The 23,019-nt window shown below is 47.3% G+C and overlaps 1 protein-coding gene across 3 annotated transcripts in view; it reads right to left on the reverse strand.

Moving 5' to 3' along the window:
• TNRC18 (trinucleotide repeat containing 18) overlaps positions 1–23,019 on the reverse strand; it is a 104,979-nt gene that overhangs the window by 56,840 nt on the left and 25,120 nt on the right. For all 3 annotated transcript variants that reach the window (XM_053275760.1, XM_053275758.1, XM_053275759.1), the window contains exon 3: positions 588–713. In XM_053275760.1, the coding sequence (XP_053131735.1) occupies positions 588–713 (126 nt within the window). The remainder of the gene's footprint in view (positions 1–587; positions 714–23,019) is intronic.

The following is a 23,019-nucleotide window of genomic DNA, read 5'->3' on the forward strand; positions in this document are numbered from 1 at the left end:
CCTTGGAGAGTCACTGCCATTCATTGTGCATAATACTGAGCTAGCTGGATCAACGGCCTGACTCAGTATAAGACAGCTTCCTATGTTCCATGCATGTCCAACCAGTTCAGTAAGGTTCAGAGAGGAGCACTTCAATCTGCTCACCCTGCATCTCAGACAGGGGTCTTTCCCAGGCCTTCTATCTGGGCTCCTTTTAACTGGACATAAGAACATAGGAACAGCCCTGCTGGATCAGGCCCAAGGAAGCCCTTCTAGTCCAGCATCCTCTTTCACACAGTGGCCCACCAGATGCCGCTGGAAGCCTACAGGCAGGAGTTTAGGGTGAGCCCTCTCTCCTGCTGTTGCTCCCCTGAAACTGGTATTCAGAGGCATCCTCCCTCTGAGGCTGGAGGTGGCCTATAGCCCTCCGACTAGTAGCCGCTCCCTTCCATGAAGTTATCCAAACCCCTCTTAAAGCCATCCAGGTTGTTGGCTGTCACCACATCTTGTGGCAGATATTGGATATTAAGTCTGAACTTTTTCTGCAGGCAAAAGCATGGGCAGGAGGCAAACGGTAGTCCACTTGCAAACAGGAGGCGCCGACTCACCTTTTGGAGACTCAAAGAGGTTGTGCTGGCCCAGCTGAGTGAGCAAGGGGCTCCCGCTGTTATGGGGCTCCAGGTGGCCCAAGGGAATGTATGACGGGTACAGGCCATTAGGCAGATGGGAGAAACCTGGAGAGGGGGAAATGCATAGACATGAAAACACGTATCAGAAGAGCTGGGCTCTCATTTGATCAGAACACACCTCAACAGCATCTCTCCTACCTCCCTGTCCTGTGCCTGACAGCAACGCTCCATCAATTCTTCCTTAGGTATATCTCATGAGCAAAAATATACATGCATATACAGAGACACAAAGGTAACCTAGGATTAAAAGACCTTGAATTTAAGAGAAAAGAGCAAAAGTGTTGGCAAATCCACTCATGTGTCCCAAAGAAGGGAAACTAAGTTAAGGCAGCCGTCTTAACTTCCACACCACTCAACATGTGCTGCAGAGAGAGCAAGGCTGATAGATGGAAAATGAAGAGAGAGACCACACACAGGTATAAGGGCAAGTGTCTATTTCCCCTCACGAGGGGAAACACAAATCAGCAAGATAAAGGAAGAGGTACGTCTTACACCACTGAGTAAGCATGCACAGAGCTGGCCTTTGTGACACACTGGTTCTGCTTAAAATCAATTTAGGGGTTCTCAAACTTGTAGTCTAAGAACATCAGGGAACCCATCTTCCATCATCCCCAGCCATGGTCTTCAGCTGCTGTGGATGATGGGAATTGTAGTCCAACAACATTTAGGGACCCAAGTTTGAGAAGCTCTGAATTAATTAAATCTTTACAAACAGAGCAGAGCAAATTTGATGTTCTGACACTGTCTGAATAGTTCCTCTGCTGGCTCTATGCTCAATGGAGCACACACAAGATGGTGCTCTCCATCTTAAGACAACTTATGCAAGAGGCTGGCTGTCAGAATTAAAAGTGGAGAATGGATGACCAAAGGAAGCCAAAGTTTTTGTCATGCTTGCATAGGGTTGTACAAGCTGATCGAAGCCTTGCTGGGCTTGGTTGTCAGGATCAAGACTTTAGAATTTAAAGGCATGTATCTTAATCAAAAGATTGACAAGCCACTGTCCCAGCTTCAGTGTGGCCCTCAACCTGCCAATAATATAATAATAACAACAACAAACTTTATTAGTTAGCCACCCCATAACAAAGTGTTCTCTAGGTGGCTCACAATTACACAACGGCAAAACATCCAATAAAATCACATAAAACAAGACATATATATTAAAATAGAAAACACAATGCAAAACATTTTTAAATGTTTTTCAGATTTGGACTAAAATTTGTGGATTTGGACTAAAAGAACAAGATCAAAGATAAAATGGTTTGGGACTTAAAGGTCAAGGGAAAGTTGGAGTACATGGAGGCGAAGTTGTAAGCCAAACTGTAGGACACTGGGAAGGGCTGTGACATTCAGAAGTGGACTCACATCGCTTTCTGGTTTTCCTCCTATTACATCAGCCTCGTTGAAAAGCCATGCCCAAAAGGCGAGGACAGTGCTGGCAGTTAGCAACATTTCATAGGAAATATTCCCAACGCTCCCCAATGTGGCCAACAGGCACTATCTGTGCATCAAGAAGGGCGTCTGCTAAACCCCTTGTGCAACCACACGGGCCACAGTGACGGACTTGTGGCTGCAGAAGGGAAGAGGGAGGGTGCTGAACCCTTCTGCAGAAATCTCCCTGCACGCGCTCCAGTTGGCTTTCTCGCACGCCTCAGGCCTCAGAGGAAACTGGCTGACAAATGCTGTGTCACACCATCCCACCCGATTCGGCACAGCATTTGGGGACTTGGGTTTGAAACGTTTCAGATCTGGCAATGCTTTACCAGGTGTGGTTTTCACAGCCGATAAGATGACCAAACCAGAGAAACGGTTGGCCAGTCTTCTTCAGAGCAAGCAGGGAGCTGAAGAAGGCTACATGGCAACAAATCTTGGAACAGAGCACAAAAGATGCTAACAGAATCGGATAATGGCTATTGCAGTCCAGAGAGCAGGAAATTTATTGCAAACAAGCTTATATATAGTCCTCAGAATTGCAAACGAATAAAAATAAAAATCTAAAATGGGTTAACCATTTCTGCAAAACAAAGAGAAAATAAGAAGAATCTGGCTAGATGGGATTTTCTAGTACCTAGGAAACGACATGGCTCTACTCAGCATAAAAAGGCTATGCACATTTCTCAAACTTGCGTTGAGCCAATGCAGAATGAAGCACTGGGTGCAATTTACAGCACCCTACAAATCTCACCTTTTGCAAAAAATAAAATAAAATAAAAGCCATGCTTCACAGACATAAGTCTGTTAAGATATGCCTTTCCCATCACTAGCAATGGGGGAGAAAATGAATATTCGCAAATATTCGCAAATTTATGAATATTAGTAAAACTGAATATTCGCAAATTTACTTTATCCCTTTAGAGGAGAATTCCAAAACACTCGGGCAAGGAAGTAACATGTTAAGACAGTGTTCTTCACTGCCGGCCCCCACCAAACCTCAGTGTAGCTCCCTGGCTAATGGTTTATTATGGGGATGATCGTTCCCACCATGCGGTGCTGCGCTTTGTCCAGCGTCAGAGATGGGGCCTCCTTTAGGGGAAACAGCCCTCAGGAGCCCCTGCGCCATCTTGGAAGGCATGCATGGAATGCTGGGAAGTGCCGCCCTTCCCAGCGCTCCCCCCCCCACGGAGCTCTTAGGGGAGGGCTCCGTCTCTCTGAAAAGGCCCTCCCAGCACCGAGAAAAGTGCAGGGCTGTGTGGAAGTCAGCCCAGTGGGAAATGGCTCTCACAGGGAAGGCAGGGGTGTGTGTGTGTGTGTGTGTGTGTGTGTGTGTGTGTGTGTGTGTGTGTGTGCATTTTTGCCAAAGTGGCCCCCATTGAAAAATAGTGACAATCCCTGTGATAAGAGCGTCTCTGCTACTTTCTTGTGTGCGTTTCAAGTTTATTCCCAGTGGCAGACACTTGTCTTCTGGAATGCTCTGTGGCTTCCATTTGCGTTTTATGAGGAAACTGATCTGGGCTCTCCACCATGCAATAGGAACTGGGGCAGCATCCTCCATTCCCCAGGGGAGCAGTTGCTATGCAGTGGGGTCTGGGTTATTCTTCGAAAGCAGAGCCAGGCTCGCCATTGCCTGGGGTATTTTCAAGCAGATATGAGAGCCGCCTGCAGGATGCCACAAGTCCCTTGAGTGCCAGAGAGGAAGGAAGGCACCCCTGTCTCCAGAGGTGCCTGGGTCTTGACCTTGGGACTCCAGAAGGATGACAGCCATGGGGCGATCAACCTGCAGAAGCTACATTGGCTAGGGCTGGGCTGGCACACAGCGGGGGGAACAGAGCCCTCCCAACCCCTAAGAGGGCTGGTCTGACCTCTTCCCCACTTGGCAGACCCGTGGGTCGCTTTCTGCAGGCTGGGTCTAGCCGAGGGGCCAAAGGTCCCCGGCCATCAGAGAGAAAGCAACTGCACTGCCACGGCCTCTCTCCCCCGGACCATGAGGGCTAGGAAACTGTGTATTCAGCCCGAGCGGAGAGTTTCAAAATCTCTCCTGGGGTGTTGCACAACTTCCACATGATCACAGGCATTTTAGGGCAAACAGTCAGCGACTTCCCAACCTCTGAAAGGAGCGCATTTGAACAAACACGAACGGCTGCCCACCACCACTCCCAACAGTCTCCGGAGCTGTGTGCACAGTCGGAGGAAATGGCGGGGGGCGGGGGCGCGCTCCCACCCGGCTGCAAGTTTGCCCCCATCCCCGTGGCCACACCTGGCCCTGAGGCACTTTTCTAAGTGCATGGTTTCTGCGGTCAGGTTGGTGCCTAATCCCATGACTGGATGCTTCCTTTTTTTGTTGGTGACTCACTCCCGGTGTGTCTGTGTGCGTGCGCCATTCTTATTTATTTATTTATTTCCATCCACCCTCCGCCCTTTGGAAAGCAGAGCCAAGATTAAGACGCTTTCTTGCCAGTCAGGACCGATGGCCAGGCTCGCCAACCGCCTGCAATAACAGCTCTCCCAAGCCGGCAACTCCAAGCCGGTCTCCGCCCCATGCCTACCCAAGTGGGTCAAGATTGTGAACCCCATTTGACCGGCTGGGCCACTGAGGCACAGGGAAGGTTCCGTGCCCTGATGAGTCAGCCCAGGAGCAGTGGATTTGTTCGGTGGAACACTCAACCTCCAAGGCCCTGCCCCGTGTGTCTCCTGGCATTATGTAACTCGCCCGGGCTCTGGGCGGGTGCCACCTCCCACACTGCCATAAATATGAGGACGACACATGCAGAGCTGGCAGAACCTCAGCCACGGCAACATTAATGCAAAGCAGCAGTTAGGAGGCTCGACCTGCAGGGAAGAAGCAGTGGGGAGCTCAACCCTGCTCTGCCCCCATCCCCTTCTCCGGCACATTTGCCTCACCATTTTCTCTGCTTCATGCAGCCATGCTTTGGGGGAATCCACCTGTAGGGAAAGGTGAGTGGGGGACAGTAAGAGAGAAGAAGCGGGGGGAAATGAAATACCCCCCACCGACTGCTTCTCTGCTGTAAATCCAAGGATCAAAAACACGGAAAGCTGCCTTCTACCGAGTCAGACCCTTGGTCCATCTAGCTCAGAATTATCTACACTGACTGGAAGCAGCTTCTTTGCGGTTTCAGGCGGGTCTCTCTCAGGAGAGCTGGTCTTGTGGTAGCAAGCATGACTTGTCCCCTTACTGACGCAGGGTCCGCCCTGGTTGTATTTGAATGGGAGACCACATGTGAGCACTGTAAGATATTCCCCTTAAGGGATGGAGCTGCTCTGGGAAGAACAGAAGGTTCCAAGTTCCCTCCCTGGCAACATCTCCAAGATAGGGCTGCGAGAGATTCCTGCCTGCAACCTTGGAGAAGCCGCTGCCTGCCTGTGAAGACAATACTGAGCTAGATAGACCAATGGTCTGACTCAGTATACAGCAGCTTTCTATGTTCCTACCTGGACATGCCAGGGATTGAACCTGGGACTTTCTGCATGCATAGCAGATGCTCCACCATTGAGTTACAGTCCTTCCTAATCATGTAAATCAGGCCTGCTCAACTTCGGCCCTCCTGCAGATGTTGGCCTATTACTCCCATAATCCCTGGCTACTGGCCACTGTGGCTGGTGATTATGGGAATTGTAGTCCAAAAACAGCTGGGTGGGGGCATTTGCATCAGGCTGAGCAGGCCTGATGCAAATGCATGAGCAGTATATATGTATATAATATAATATAATATAATATAATATAATATAATATAATATAATATAATATAATATAATATAATATAATGTATAACGTCTGAATACATAATCCAGTATAATGTCTGAATACATAAGAAGATACACGGGAAGCTGCCATATACTGAGTCAGACCCTTGGTCTATCTAGCTCAGTATTGTCTACCCAGACTGGGAGCAGATCTCCAAAATTCCAGGCAGAAGTCTCTCCTACCACAACCTGGAGATGCTGTCAAGGAGTTAACCTGGGACCTTCTGCTCTTCCATGGAGCTACAGCCCTGACCCTAAGGGGGATATCTTACAGAGAGCTCACCTGTAGCTGCCTAGCCAAAATCCAAATGCAAACCTAGGTGGACTCCACTGCTCCCTCCAACAAGGATTTTCAGATGTTATTCACTACAACTCCCAGCATCCCCAGATACAATCGTCTTTGGCTGGAGATGCTAGGAGTTGTAGTCAACAAGATCTGGGTATCGCTGGTAGAGGAAACACTGGTGGACCCTGCATTGCAAAGCAGACCATCAAGTTCACAGCCACAATACCAGCTCTCCTCTACATTTTCAGGGCTACGGAAACAGAAGCAGCCTTGAACTCAGGATCATGATTGCTGGGGAACAGATCTAGTCCTTGACATGGTGGTATCCCCCCACACACCCCTTTACGTTTTCCCCACATAAGTGTACAGTTTGCAGTCTTACAGGCACTGTGCTTTTGACATGGAGTAAACGTTGTTGACACTGGACAGACAATATGAAGACTCTAATTTTGTTTTGTTTTTGAGAGTAAAATCTAGTTTCTTTTTTGCTTTTTAATTAATAAGAACTTTAATAGTCATGACGACCTTTAGAAGGGGCCAAAATTAGTGGATGGAGAACATTTGGGAATAATCTATTATTATTAACAAACTAACTCAGCCAGTAAGTCTGGCTGGCTAGAAAGCCAACTTTGAATACCATTCCTTTACACTGAAACCTTTCTACCAAGCGAGTGTATATCTTCTCGGTACAACTGCATACATTTCAAATTCGCATTAGTCACTGTAAATCTTCTCTTTGCTTTGTTCCTCAAACTTGAAGCCATTATTTCTTTGATACTATTTTCATACAAAAAACATTTCTCTCGTTTTTGTCTAGTTTTCCCCTATTTTGGATTGTGTGCAGTTTTTATTTTTAAAAACACAACACATGTCTGTTTGTTTTTATATGTGCCACTATAATATTTTATCTCATTTTTTGGAAAAAGAAAATTTGTTTATTAAAGTTCATGTTTTCAAAAAGGAGCCAAAATACTCATACAAGCACATACTCTGTACATCTGGAGGGTTTTGGTAGGTTATGCCATTGTTTTATTTACAACTCTGCTGGCTTTTATTTTGTGGAATTTTTGTTTTCTTATCTGGGTGTATAATTAACTACAGTTTTAACTATGGGAGTGGCCCTGAGCTTTTCTTTTGAAATGGAAGGGTGGGGTATAAATGTTCATAAACAACACTAAATAAATAATCTCAAATGTTACTTGTCTGTGTCAATATATGAGTAAAGGCTGCCACACTGGTCCCTTGAAAAGAGTTTATAGCAACGAAAAGGTGTTGCCTCTAACCATGCATTGTTACATATTCCAAAAATCTCTCAAACATCTTTTCTCTATCCGTAGCCACCCTGGGCCAACCCATCCACTAGGCAGACGTGGGCAGTCGCCTAGGTCACCAGTTCTTGAAGTGCGGGGGCTTAATTCTGCACATAAACAGTGGCAAAATATAGCACTGCCTAGTATTCTAGTAATGAAAGCCAAGGAGCACAGTGAAAAAATGGGAATACTACTAAATGTAGAGAAGACTAAACTAATGACAACGGGTACAGCAACCAGCCTCAGAATTCACAATGAAGACAAGGAAGTGGTGGATAACTTCTGCATTTAGGATCAACCGTCAACAGTAAAGGATCCAGAAGTCAAGAAATACGCTGTAGACTAGCACTTGGTAGGGTTGCAATAAAGGCCTTGGAAAGGATATTTAGATGCCGTGACATGTCTACACCTACAAAGATTAGAATCATTCAGACAATGGTTTTTCCCATGACACTCTATGAATGCGAAAGCTGGACTTTGAAGAAGCAAGACAGAAAAAGCATTGACGCTTTTGAACTTGGGTGCTGGAGAAGACTTTTGAGGAGACCATGGACAGCCAGAAAAACAAACAAGCGGATCATAGAACCAATCAATCCAGAATTTTCACTGGGGGCACAAATGACCAGGCTCAAACTGTCATACTTGGGTCACATTATGCAAAGACCCAGCTCCCTTGAGAAGTCCATCATGCTGGGAAAAGTGGAAGGAAAGAGAAGAAGGGGACGGCCAGCAGCAAGGTGGATGGACTCGATGACAACAGCAATGAATGCACCACTGACTGAGAGACCATAAAGGCCAAGTGGAAGACAGATCATCCTGGAGAGAATCTATCTATGTGGTTGCTAAGAGTCGACACTGACTTGACGGCACTTAATCAATCAATCAGTCAATCAATCAGTATTCTCTCTCTCCCTCTTGCATTGCACTCCTGGAGGTATTGCACAGTAGTATAAAGATGTAAGATATAATCCTGCCCCGTTCCCCCAAAGGGCATGTTCATGCTGCACCCCAAAACACAGTCTTCTTTGTCCATTGCACTTCACGTCCCAATAAACAGCTAGCCTCATAAGCTGCACCCTCTCTTGAATATGGCCTGCCTCAGCATTCATTTCCAAAAAGAAATGGGCCCAGCCTGGATTTCCAGATTAATGGACACATCTTTTCATCTCTGAAGTTTTGCCCTATAATAGACTGAGACTTCTCTCCCACTGTGTCCTCCAACTAGCGTGGGCTAGTCATTCATTGGTCATCTGTGCGGGCTGGGCATTCGGCTCGGCAAATGAGCAGCCAGCACAGCTCATTTAAAGCTGCTGGTTCCGTACATCTCAGCTGAGGGCAGGGGGAGCAATATCAAACTTCGCCTAGGGCACCAAAAACCTTCAGGCCAGCTCCTCAGCTCTCTCTTCTCATTTCAGGCACATATACCAAGCGAGCATGTTTAATACAGCCAAGTCCCATGATTTCATCCATGCACTATTTCCTCAAACGCTGAATTCTCTGTGGACAAGTTCCAGTAGTTCACATAAAACATGCTAGAAGATACAAGTTGCACCCCGTTTATAGAACAACCTCCCCAGTGAGGTCTGCCTGGCATCATCACTTTGTTCTTTTAGATGCCAGGTAAAGGCCTTTCTGTTCTCCAGAAATTTGGTTTTTAAATTTGGTTTTTAATACTGACTTTTAAAAAGTTTTTAAATTGTTTTGTACTGTATTTTGGGCTTGTTTGTTTGTTTTTGGTGTGTTGTGAAGTCATGTGTTTTATGTGTTTTTACTGGATGTTTTAATGCTGTGTTGTGATCCGCCCAGATAACAATTTGTTATGGGACAGTTAACAAATAAATAAAGTTGTATATATTATTTATTAGCAGTAGTAGTAGCAGTAGTACTACAAGCGTGTGAAGAGGAAGGCTATCCCTGATCTTCAGTAATCACACCTTTAAAAGAGGCCAACAATCATATCCACTACGAAATCTTTTGACTGGCCTGGTTTAAATACCAGCATAAGTCTCCAGGGGTCTTGACTGAACCAGGGATTCTGGCAGCTGGACAAGCATTACATACTTTGCACCACTGAGGCAGCTCCCAGGAAGAGGTGCTGGCTGACCCATGGATTGCTGCTCCACAGTGCCCCCCGCATAGTGGCAGGAAGGGGAATTACAGCCAGCCTGTCCAGGAAAAATCATGTGATTTGGGGAGCCAAGGAGGTCTTTGCTGGTCTTATAAACGAACTCTGGGCTTGGATCCTCAGTTTGAGTTCCTCATCCCTAAGAGAAGATACCAAATAGACTCTCTCCTTGTCTCATCCTCTTGCTCGGGTGCTCACCTGCAACCACACTCTCTGCCTGTAGCCCTTTGGAACAGCACATTCTGCTTCCTGCTGACTTCTTGGGTTGAGAACATGTACTAGATGACACCCCCTTCCATATACACAATGCACCCAGACGTTCTCCTGCACGTACCTCATTGAAATGAGCAGGGCTGATCGGGGTGACCTCTCCAGCAAGGAACAAAGGGAGCCACCTGATACTGAGTCAGACCATTGGTCCATCTTGTTCAGTATTGTCATCACTGACTGGTGGCAGCTCTCCAGCCAACAGTCTTTCCCCTGCCCTTCCTGGAAATGCTGTGGATCGGACCTGAAGCCTTCTGTATGCAAAGTAGGCACTGTGCCATTAATTTATGGCCTTCACTGTCTTTAGACCATAAGACCATCTAACTCCACACTGTCTACACTGACCGGCAGCGACTCTCCAGTCAACTCTCTTGAAGATGCCAACTTCTACATACAAGTACTTTACCACAGAGCTATGGGATGCTGCTAATGGACACGCGAAACTGCCTTTTACTAAGTCAGACCCTTGTTCCGTCTAGCTTATCACCATCTACTCTGACTGGCAGCAACTCTCCAGGCTTTCAGGCAGGGGTCTTTCCCTGTCCCACCTGGAGATGCCAAGAGATGTGAGGGGTGGACGAGGGAGAACTGAAACTTATAGAAACTATAATTCCTTCTAATTTGTGTTCCAGATGATGAAAACTTGCTTGGGAGGTTCCTCGCTCCTCAACAATTCATTTCAACACTACCAGCAAACATCATGACTCTGATACAGAGATCTGTTTGACTAAACTCTCCCTGGAGTAAGTCCAGGTGCCCTCTCCACAGACCTGGGAAGACCGCCCTCCTCCAAGCAACAGGAGCATTTAGAAAGATGTTCTTATCTTCCCCCTTCAGCAGAATGACCCCGCATGCCAGAATCTTCCAGCCCAACGTAAGCTGCGTTGACCCTCGGGAATAGGTGGATCAACAGCTGGCTAGAGCAGAAATGCTTCTGACGGAGTCAGGCTCCGCTTAGGACAGGAATGTGGTTACACAGGCCTGCTGGAATCCAGCCTCCTTCGTGGCAAACCGGTCCATGCACACGGAGGCCAGCCACGATTCTCCTGCACAGCCATTCCTGGGCAGGGGCTCCACAGCAGAGCAGCTGAGCCATTCGGAGGTGGCTCGGGCCAGCTCAAGGGGGCAGGGGTTTCCAAGGGGCACTTCGTGCTGACCTTTCCCTTTCCCACAGTTCCCCATCCACGTGGTGCTCGAGGCCAGGAAAACCAGGAGCGCATGCATTCCATGTGCAACGCAAGCAAGCAGTGTGGTTCAACAGCATAACCGGTGGCCCAGACATAAGATGGCTGATGCTGACAGCCATTAAGATAGGGATTCTCAGATGTGGGCCCCCAGATGTTGATGGACTATTGGCCATTGCAGTAGATATATGCAACATTGTTATTGTTATATTGTTATTGTTATTTTTACATTTATATCCCGCTCTTCCTCCAAGGAGCCCAGAGCGGTGTATTACATACTTAAGTTTCTCTTTCACAACAACCCTGTGAGGTAGGTTAGGCTGAGAGAGAAGTGACTGGCCCAGAATCACCCAGCTAGTATCATGGCTGAATGGGGATTGGAACTCGGGTCTCCCCAGTCCTAGTCCAGCACTCTAACCACTACACCACACTGGCTCTCAAACATAGGAAGCTGCCTTATACCGAGTCAGACCCTTGGTCCATCTAGCTCAGTATTGTATGCACAGACTGGCAGCGGCTTCTCCAAGGTTACAGGCAGGAGTCTCTCTTGTCCCTATCTGGAGATGCTGCCAGGGAGGGAATCTGGGGCCTCCGGCATGCAAGCAGGCAGGTGCTCTTCTCAGAATGCCCCCATCCCCTGAGGGGAATATCTTACAGACAGTGCTCACCCATGGAGTCTCCCATTCCAATGCAAACCAGGGTAGACCCTGCTGAGCAACGGGGACCATTCATGATTGCGACCACAAGACCTAGATTCCACTTGAATACAAAACCCCTACTGAATTAGACCAGAGGCCTTACAGTGGCTGACCTGATGCCTCTGGGAAGTCCACAAGCAAGACAGAAGGCCATAGCCTGGGTCCTTAGTAAGTGTATGAAGTGCAAAACTGCCCTTGCGCATGGATGTTCTGTTTAGTTTATGCCCTTGACAGAGCCTAATGTTGTCATTGGCCACACGTAGCCCCAGACAAGGAGACAATACAGACAACCATTTTCCCCAAACATCTGCACTTGATGAGTGGTCAAATCCTCCTGGCCACTTGGCAGAATGACCACAAATGAGCCAACTACCCCAGGGCAAGAGGGCTCACCCCAGGATTGTGTAGTAGCCTGCATGTGCTCACACCATCAGGGCTATATATACACACCACGATTCTTCAAGAGTGCAGAAGAACCTGCAGAATACAGTCAAGGTTGTGGCATTCAGCACTGCAAGCATGTCAGTTTTCACAAAAACCAAACCAGAGTCACCAAGTGACTAGTCCTTATGGCTGCTGAGGGCCTTGGTCCCCAGATGTTGCTCAACTACAACTCCCATCACTCCCAGCCACGATGGCCTGTGGAGTTATAGCCCAGCGCAACATCTAGGGTTGGCCTTTGGCTAGGAATAATGGGAACTGTAGTCAGTGGGGACCCAAGGGACAATGGCTAATGAATCAGAGAAGCCAGAGGAGTTATGGATTGGGATTGACCAGTGTATGAGACAGGAGTGGCAATGATAGTTCCTTGGCCCACTTCAGACTCAGAATTAATTGTGCAAAAAACCAACTGCAGAATGAATGGTGCAAGATGTGAAACCATGTGACATTTTACACAGATGCAACAATTTGGGTTGTTTTATGCATAGAGAAAGTTCACTCCCTGTCCCCGGCATCTCTGGGTAGGGCTGGAACTATGGAGAGCCACTGCCAGTCAGTGCACACAATACTAAGCTAGGTGGACGAATGGTCTGACTCAGTAGGCAGCAACTTCCCATGTCCCTGTGCCAATTATATGTTTTTAAAACCAACATTTGGTATCAGAATGCACACAGCTCTAGAGCATCCTACTCCATAAGAAAGCCTCTTAGAAACCATGTCCCCTTCTCCCCCTGCCATCTCTTTTCCTCAACCTCCGCTCATTCCTGTTGATACTTTCATTGTACCTCGCTGGGGGGAAACATTACAAGCCCATCACTGGCTAGATGATCAAGGTCTCCCCACCTAATATCCGGCCTTCAGCCGCCAGGGTCTTAATTTTCACCCCTGCCCAAGTCCTGCACCAATTGTCGCTTCGGAAAGTTTAATTTACACTGCCGATCTTTCAATATCCCCTCGAGAATCCCGCCGGCATCAAAACCATCCCCTCCCTCCTCCGACAGCGGCAAGGTCAATTTGACTGGATGTCTAATCTTCTGAGAGCTGCAGGGACCACAGAGATATCCCTCGACAGAAATGAACCGTGCCTTTGGAACAGGCAGTTACACAACGCAACATCTTCGACATTTCAAGCGTGGCACGCCACTTCCTATTGCTGGCTGATCACCGTCTGAAAGGAAACTGGCACCCTTTCCAAGACTGTCTGATTTATCCTGGGTCTGTCACTGGATTAGTCCCGGGGTTCTCAAACATGGGTTCCTCAGAAGTTTTTGGACTACAACTCCCATCATCCCCCTCCACAAGGGCAATTGTGGCAGAGGATGATGGGAGCTGTAGTCCAACAACATCTGGAGGACCTAGTTTGAGAAGCCCCGCATTAGATGATTAATCGGACGAGTTTCAGTCAATCAGTTGTGCATAAGCATCCTATACGATGTACAAAATAACCTTTTCCTACATCAGTGGGACCTGGCTGGCTTGACAGGCAGTGAAAATGGGGTAGCAAGCATTATTATTTATTTTTTTATTATTATTTTACACAGTCAGACAGGTGTTATTGACTGGTTTGTTTTATCCAGACATCGAGTCCTTCCCAAGGACCTAGGATGGCTGAATTTTATTGTCAATGTTGTTGCTGCTGTTATAGATATCGTCACAGAATATAGGCTGTTCCCAGTAAAGCTGCTTTTTGTAATTGGCTGATGGTGATTTCTGTGGCCCCTATGGTGTTGAGGTGCTCTTCAAGGTCTTTTGGGACTGCACCCAGGGCGCCAATGACCACTGGGATTATTTGGGTCTTTTTCTGCCACAGCCTTTCCATTTCAATTTGTAGATCTTTGTATTTGGTGATTTTTTTCTATTTCTTTTTCTTCTATTCTGCTATCCCCTAGTATTGCTATGTCGATTATTTTGACTCATTTTTCTTTCTTCTCGACTACAGTTATATCTGGTGTATTGTGTGGCAGATGTTTGTCTGTTTGTAGTCGGAAGTCCCATATTATTTTTACATCTTCATTTTCTACCACTTTTTCAATTTGATGGTCCCACCAATTTTTGGCTACAGGTAGCTTGTATTTTTTGCAGATGTTCCAGTGTATCATCCCTGCTACTTTGTCATGCCTTTGTTTGTAGTCAGTCTGTGCGATCTTTTTACATCAGCTGATTAGCTGATTAGGTTTCATCTGCTTCTTTACAAAGGCGGCACTTGCTGTTTGTGGTGGATTTTTCGACTTTTGCTCTTATTGCATTTGTTCTTAGTGCCTGTTCTTGTGCAGCCAGTATTGAACCCTCTGTTTCTTTCTTCAAGTTGCCATTCGTAAGCCATTGCCAGGTCTTGGTGATGTCTGATTTTCCACTTATATTGTGCAAATATTGACCATGCAGTGGCTTCTTTTTCCATTTTTCTGCTCGGTTCTTGACTTGTTCTTTCTTGTAGGCCTGCTTTCTTTCATTGGTGTTGAATTGGTGTTTCGCATTATTGACCATTTGAAGTGCATCTTCTTCACTGTCCTTGATATATTCTTCAAGGCCTCTTTTCTCCTCCTCTACTGTTTGATGACCTTGCAGCATTTCTCTTCCACCTGAGCTGCGAGGGAGGTATAGCCTATCGACATCACTGTGGGGGTGCAGAGCATGATTGACGGTCATGATTTTCCTGGTCTTACAATCTAGCGTCTCTAGCTTTTTTAATATTATATTATTATTATTATTATTATTATTATTATTATTATTAATTCGATTTCTAGACCGCCCTTCCGAAAATGGCTCAGGGCGGTTTACAGGAAATAATAAATAAATAAATAAGATGGATCTCTGTCCGCAATGGGTCTGTCCGGGGTGGGGGGGCAGTACAGAGTCATTATCCTGGGGCCAAATGAAGGCTTTAGCTGCAATGAAGCACCAGTGAGGAAGAGGGGGAAATGTAATTTTATGCCTGGCAAAGCAGGCCTCAGCACAGTGGGGTGCTGGGCAACACATTTTGCTTACATGGGAAGCTGCCTTATACCGAGTCAGACCCCTGGTCGATCTAGCTCAGTATTGTCTACCCAGACTGGCAGCGACTTTTCCAAGGTTGCAGGCAGGAGTCTCTCCCAGACCTCCCTTGAGATGTTGCCCAGGACTGAATCTGGGACTTTCTGCAGAGTGCCAATGCCTTCCTTGAAAGAAGAGGAATGCCCCTTCTACATATCAAACACAATTATGTAAAAATATATGCTGCCTTATTAGTCAGGGGTATCTTTTTCATTGACCAAAAGGGTGTACAATTGACTAATCACTGAACATGGCAGCCTGAACTCATCCATTAGCAAAAGGCCCATTGTTACGAAATACCTGGGGCGGGGCGGGGGGGAAACGGGACAGGAGGCCAATAAACTGAAGAGGCCTTGGAGGGGTAGTGGTGGTGATGGTCTTTCTTTTTAAATTAGAAAGCTAGCATTTTCCAGCCAGCTTGGAGCTCGGCATCTCTCTCTCTCTTTCTCTTTCAATAACGAAGTTCCATCGTTTGTGCTAGGGTAGTGATTTTTATTTTATTTATTTTAATATTATGTATTACCTTTATATCCCGCTTTTCCTCCAAGGAGCCCAGAATGGTGTACATGGTTATGTTTATCCTCACAACAACCCTGTGAGGGAGGTTAGGCTGAGAGAGAAGTGACTGGCCCAGAGTCACCCAGTGACTTTCATGGCTGAATGGGGATTTGAACTCGGGTCTTCCCGGTCATAGGTCCAGCCACTACACCACACTGGCTCTTGACACCTCTCTTTTTAATGTAGCACTGGCCAGGAAGTCAGTCTGGATGGATGGGCTGCCCAGGAATATTCCTTTTTCTAGGCATACAGAATGCCAGGGAAGATGCATTTGCCCCATTACTTATTGAAATAATAAGGAAAGTCTCTGTGAGCTTTTCTGTCAGTTTCTGGGGGTGGGGAGAGAGAATGAGCTCATTGGCATGATTTTTCAACCAACCGATTGTTTACAAGTAGATTCAAAGGAGGCCATTATCAGATCAGCGGCTGGCGTTGTGTTCGCTGTCGCTGTGAGCCGCCAACATTTTTTGGATGCTTGTGCAATCGATTGTAGACAGGATGCATGCACAGATAGTAAAACTCCAGCAGGAAATTGATGACGCTTCTGTTTCTGCATTGCTGCTTTTTTTTTTTAAATGTTTACAGTGTGGAACCTGAATTATTGTACAGTTTTATTTGTTTTGGCTGAGGGCCAAAACAAAAAGGAGCTATCTAAAAGAAGCAACGACTTTGCACACAGCCGCCTTGGATCCTCCAGTGCTTCCCTAGGAAGGCGGGAACAGACGGTCATCCTCCCCCGGCTTGGAGACCTGCCTCTAGCCTGGAAAAAGAACTGGCTTTTCCGGCTCAAGGTGTGACCCAACTGTCACCAAGCTGCTTCATTAGATCCACCTAATCCAGGGGTTCTCATATGTTGTTGGACTACAGCACCTATCATCCACTGCCACAGTTGTGCCAGTGGATTAATCTATTCATTTTATCACATCTTTCTCCCACCTTTCTCCCACCATGGAACTCAAGGGCAGTTTAGATGGGAATCCTAGGCAGTCTCCAATCCAAGCACCGACCAGGTGTGGACCTGCTTAGCTTCAACAAAATGACCTGCTTCTTGTGCCCACAGACCATGCCTTATAGGGTCAGGGTTATAATCAAGGCACTCTGAATGCCAGCATTCTGCAGGCATACAGAAAACGTGCAGAATTTGTTCATGTATTATTATTATTATTATTTTTAATTGAATCCTGCTTTCACCTTCTATACAGAGGTACCCAAAGCAGCTAGCACAGGACATTACATATTAAAATTGTGAAATAATGAAAAGAAAAGAAAAAAACATCATACCTATTATTAAAAGAGCATTAAAACAGGGGTGGAAAATAGGCCAGGAGAGAGCTACAAGAAGACCTATACAACACTTCAACAGCTTACTGGAACAAAACTCTTTTCAAACAGGGACAGACCACCACCAAAGAGGCTGTATTTAAATAAACATCTATTTATAGAAGGATTTATACCCCGCCTTCGCAGCTCACCACCAATGAAAATGACAGACACAGTTAAATATAATCTATCAAAACTGATCAATTAGAAAGCAGAACTTGCAGTGGGGGCAAGGGGGACCCAAACTAAAACGGGTAAGCAGAAAGTGGAAATGGGGGGAAATAATGCACACACAACTAACTAGCTGAACTCAGATGCCCAAACCGGTTTTCTAGAGGCTGCCAAAACACATCACAGTGAGACCTAGAGGACCCTTCCAGGAGGAGGGAGCCACACACCCTAGGCGCTGCCACATGTTGCTTCTCTCCCACATTCCTGCCAAATTTACCTCTGCGAAAGGCAGAGTTGATGCAAGGTGCAGAACCCAGCACGGCTACCTCTCCGGGCCCCTTCGCTCTATGATTCTCTGATTAGAAGTAGTGTGACAAGGAGAAAAAACTAGGGGAGCTCTATGCGTGCGGATGCTCTGCCCAAAATGACTGCACCCCCTAAGGGGATTATCTTACACATGTGGTCTCCCATTCAAATACAAACCTGGGCAGAGCCTGCTTAGCAAAGGGGACCATTCATACTTGCTACCACAAGATCTCTCCTCCCTCCCATGTGCCCCATGCCCCCCCCCGCACCGGGAAACAGAGACGTCTATGCCCCTAGGGAGCCCCATTGACCTGGAGCTAACTGGGGGCTGGGTCCTTGGTTCTTCCCATCCTGTCCCACCTCTGGAATTGTCCACCATGACCCTGGTTCCAGGCTCATCACACAGGAGGCCCGTTATGTTTTCTCCCCTCTGTCCTGCTAGCATTCTCTTCCCAATGCCAATGAAAACGGAACCACCATTCTGCTGCTGACTGCCAGATAACCTCTCCAGGACTAACCCATGGCACTGATGATGATGATGATGATGACGACGACAGCTTCCACGGCCCAGCAAACTAGCCAAGGCCGACCTACACAGGGGGTTACACCAATGTGGGAGAGGGTCCATGAAGAGACTGTTCCACAAAGTGCCCCCTAACTGGGACCATCCAAATAACAGGAAATGGTTTTAAACAATTAGAAGAACCGAGAAAGAATCGATTAAATGCTTAATCAACTTTAAAAGGTGCCTTTGATTAACTGGGCAGCAGATTCCCCTCCCCACCCACCCCCGCAACAAATGTAAGTGATTATCAGAACGGATAAGCAGATGGAGAGGACCATCTAGAAAAAGGCAATCCATCTTCTCTTGGACACAGGAGACGATGCATCATCCAACAAGAGGACTGCCATGACAGGTGTGTGCATCATGCAAACACACAAAAAGTCTGCTTCTTCCTTAAGAAGCATTCCTTTTTTACCCATACACAAATTTAAGCATCAGTTCGTTGACTAAGATTCATACCATTAATCGACTTCCATTAACTGGACAACAGGCCTTGTATATAGCATGGGACAGAGTCTGATGGATAATGAACACACAACAGTAATCAGGAGTCAAGGGCTCAAGTGATCTCTGGAAGCTTTGCCCCCCGCCCCCCCCCCCAAAGACACAAGAGATGCCAGGAAGTCCAAATCGCGCCAGTTCTGAATTCTGCGTCTTAAAACGTCGCTTCGGAGTGTCTCGTTCAACAAGGTGACAGTGGGCAATCTGGACCACTTTGGCATGAGCAGCAGGTACTGGCTTCAGTTTGCGCACCTTGCTCTTCTTCCAGGAAGGCTGAACTGCCCCCCTGCCCACCCCACGTCTGCTGCCAAAGCCGTTTGGCTGGGAACATGCTTCACTGCTTGGCTGAGCAGATTGATAGGCAGATGATGCCGACCAGCCTCCGAGTGCACACGATCCAGCCTTCCACCAGACGAGCGGGCGTGGCCCTCGGCAAGACAACCAACCGGGTTCCCCAACAAGAGGCTATGGGGGCAGTGGGAAGAGGGCGGGGAGGAGCTGGCCAAGGCTTAGCACCAGCTGTTTGGGGGATTGTTTACTAGGGCTGTGATGGATTGCTGCCACTCGGCTGGGTGCATTTGGCTGGCGTCATGGAGTTAGGCACGGCTGGTCTCTTCCAAGGACTTTGTGCCCACAATGGCAAAAGACCAACAGCATCAGCAACAACCAAACCCCTCACTGAGCCAGGACTCCTTTGAATGACTGTCATCCAGAAAGCACACAAAACAGACACAAACACACACATACAAACAGCATGCCAGGAAGACCACTTTAGGGAAAGAGCTAACCCTGCAGCAGCAGCTGGTATTCAAAGGTAGACTGCCCGTGAATGTGGAAGCTGCATCTAGCCATCATGCCTAAGAGCCACTGATCGAGGTCGTTCACACAATCAAAAACTGTGTTCTACCCAGGTTTGGGGGCTATGTGTGTTCCCAATTTCCGGTTGTGTGGAAGCAAGATAGGAGGAAAATCTGGGCAGCTCCACTAACTTCGTTTAAGGAGAGGGGCAGTTAAGCGGGCTAACCACCGGGAGCCGCATGAGAACCGTCCTTAGCCCGGTTTCCTCTGTGCATGTGAACAGCCTCTTTGATTATGTGAAAGGCCTCAATGAGCCCACCTCCTCCATAGACTGGTCTGACCCAGGGCCCCACAGCTCCCAGGCTCCAGTTCATCCACTACCTGAGACAGGGGTGAGCAAGCAAAGTGGGGCTAGCAAGGCAGGACCCCTACCCGCCTCCAAAAAAAAAGTTGCCAGGGGGAGCAGCAAGTTCTGTTCCCACTCCATGCAGCAGAGGGCAGTCTGGCTCCTAATTGGTGGGGGTGGGGTGGGGGTGGGCTCAAAGATCCAAACCAGGGGGGGGGGGGAATGTGCAGGTCCTACGACTGCAAGGAGACATGAGAACAGCCCCTGCTGGATCAGGCCCAAGGAGGCCCATCTAGTCCAGCGTCCTGTTTCACACAGTGGCCCACTAGATGCTGCTGGGAAGCTCACAGGGAGGAGAGCTGGTCTTCTGGAAGCCAGCATGACTTGTGCCCTTTGCTAAGCAGGGCCTGCCCTGATTTGCATTTGGACGGGTGACTGCATGCGAGCGCGGTAAAATATTCTCGAGGGGATGGGGCTGCAGCTCAGCAGAAGGGCATCTGCAGTGCACGCCAAAGGCCCCCAGGTTCAATCCCTGGCAGCATCTCCAAGTTGGACTGAGAAAATTCTCGCCTGCAACCTTGGAGAAGCCGCTGCCAGTCAGTGTGGAAAGTACTGAGCTAGATGGACTGAGGGTCTGACTGGGTATAAGGCAGCTTCCTATGTTCCTAAATTAATCACGTGCTCTGTGAAGAACGGCTTTCCCTTTTTAGAAAGGACAGAAGTTGTAAAGACCTTTGCAGAACTGCATCCCTGTTGAAAAGGACTAAAGTGGCAGAGGGAAGGGAATCCGACTAGTTGCGACTGTTCTGCCCCTTCATTTTTAGCCATTCTGGCCACTGGCCATGACTCATAAATATTGATTGCTGCCCATCCGTCCTACATATTTAATTTCTCAACAGGAGGCGAGAGCAACAATGGTGCACAGGTTTGCTTAACCTGCCAGTGACCTGGTCTTAAGTCACCATGACTGAAAATAGATCAGTGGGTCCCCCTCCAGGGCATGGCTAATGAGCCTGGGAAAGATGGAAATCTCTCTCTTATGGCAGATGCAACTGGAGCCGCCAAGAGCTTGGCACAGGCATGAGGGGGTGCCCAGCCCTTGCGCCATCCTATCATTAACCTGACAAACACGATTCTGAGTAGCCCAACTGAATTTCAAGGAGAGACGAGATCTCTTTTTCCCTTGAAGAAATTACACCCCTTCTCCTCAGGTCTAAGAATGGCCTGAGCTTCTGAGAACTGGTTTAGCAGAATGGACAAGAGTGCATGCTGGGAAAGCCCCATTTCAGCTATCACCTCTGCCACAGGCTCACCAAGTGGCCTTGGTCATGTCACACGATGAGGTCATCCTTCACACAATCAAAAACTGTGTTCTACCCGGGTTTGGGAGCTGTGTGTGCTCCCAATTTTCAGTTGTGTGAAAGCAAGGTAGGAGGAAAACCTGGGTGGAAGTGATCGTGTGGAAGCAAGGTAAGAGGAAAAGTTACCTAGGTTTTCCTCTTAACTTGCTTCCCCACAACTGAAAACTGGGAGCACACACAGCTCCCCAACCTAGGTAGAACATAGTTTTTGATTGTGTGAATGACCTCACTCATGCTCATATGAAGGCACCAAATTCTGAATCAAAACCTTTTTTTTATTTCAGGTTCCTCTTGTCCTTCTTCCAAAGCACAATTTTCTTCTTCCCCTCCTCTTTTATCCTCACCACAGCCCTGCAAGTTAGATTCAGCAAAGAGAGACAGTAATAGACCCAAAGTCAGTCAGTGATGATTAAACACAAATGTAATCCTGGTCTCCTCAATCCGCGGTTCTAACCACTACACTATGCTTCTCTCAAGAGCGAGCTCAACATAGAGGAAGAGAGAGCCCTTCAGTGCCCTATGAGATAAATTTGCTGGCCGACTTTCAAGGTTGTTATAACTTAGCAAAATAAGGTCGATGAAGCACTTTGAAGAACTATCTATTTATGATTATGGTTATCTTGCTTATACCTGGAAATAAGTTGCTCAGATACATGGGAGTGTGTGGGTTGAAACAAACTGAGGAAATGAAACAGAGCTAGTCTCAACACCACAGGGGAAGAAATTCTTCTAAAAATTCCCTTTGAGGGATAATACAGCTGCCATTGGTCCCAGGGAAATTGCTCAAGGCACCCGCCCGCCCACCTGCCCGCCCTTTAGAGTTATACATGAAGGTGTGGGCGCTGGACAGGTATGCATTTATCTTCTAGAATTTCTTGACCAATTTTCTATTTTAAAAATACATTAAGCGGCTTGCAATCATAACTATCCATAAAAACCTTCTAAAATAGCACAGCAAATCTGAAACAGGAAATATAGCAAAGCAGAACATGCAGTCTAATACTCCCGACAGTCTTAAAATGCCCTAAAAACCATGGAGAATCATCTTAAATCAATGTCATAAAACAACAACAACAAATATTTATATGCCACTTTTCAACAAAAGTTTCCACAGCAGTTTGCATAGAGAAATAACAAATGAATAAATAAAGTGGGTTCCCTGTCCCCAAAGGGCTCACAATTTTAAAAGAAACATAAGAGAGACACCAGCTACGGTCACTGGAGGTCCTGTTCTGGGGGTGGAGAGGGCCAGTTACTCTCCCCCTGCTCAATAAAGAGAATCCCCACCTTAAAAGGTGCCTCTTTGCCCAGTTAGCAGGGGTTAAATTAACAAAGCAAGGAAGACCTATATGAGGGGCAGCACACAATACTAAAGGCAGCCCATCTTAAACAAACAAGCTATCCATGTTCTCATAAAACATGAGTCTAAACAGAGTAATCTTGACCCAAAGAAATAATCCACCAGACCTCATGGGGCACGGAGTTCCAAAATCTGGGTGCCACTAGCAAAAAGGCCCTGCACCATGCCCCCTGCTTACACCCTTCACGTGGCAGAGGCATGTGGAGCAGGGTCACACACACACACCCAGTGACCACTTGCATGCAGGCAGAGTCATGTGGGAGGAGAGAGACCTTCAGCCACTCTACTGTCACAGCCGTGTGGAATCTGGTTAATCGCTGATGCAGAAGAGAAATAATTTGGTATTCGTAGGGACCCTGTAAGGGCAGCCGTGACTTCCAAAGTAGGCCACACAATGCCCTGAGAGGGACCAGATCTCTGTGGATGGGCATCTGCCTTGCATGCAGTCACTCCCAGGTCCAAGCCCTGCCAGGCTGGCAGGGAAATACCCAGACAGGGATAGGAAATACCCGCCCGAAAGCCTGGAGA

The sequence above is a fragment of the Hemicordylus capensis genome, chromosome 13 (genome assembly GCF_027244095.1).
Source record: "Hemicordylus capensis ecotype Gifberg chromosome 13, rHemCap1.1.pri, whole genome shotgun sequence".
In the NCBI taxonomy this organism is placed as follows: Eukaryota; Metazoa; Chordata; class Lepidosauria; order Squamata; family Cordylidae; genus Hemicordylus; species Hemicordylus capensis.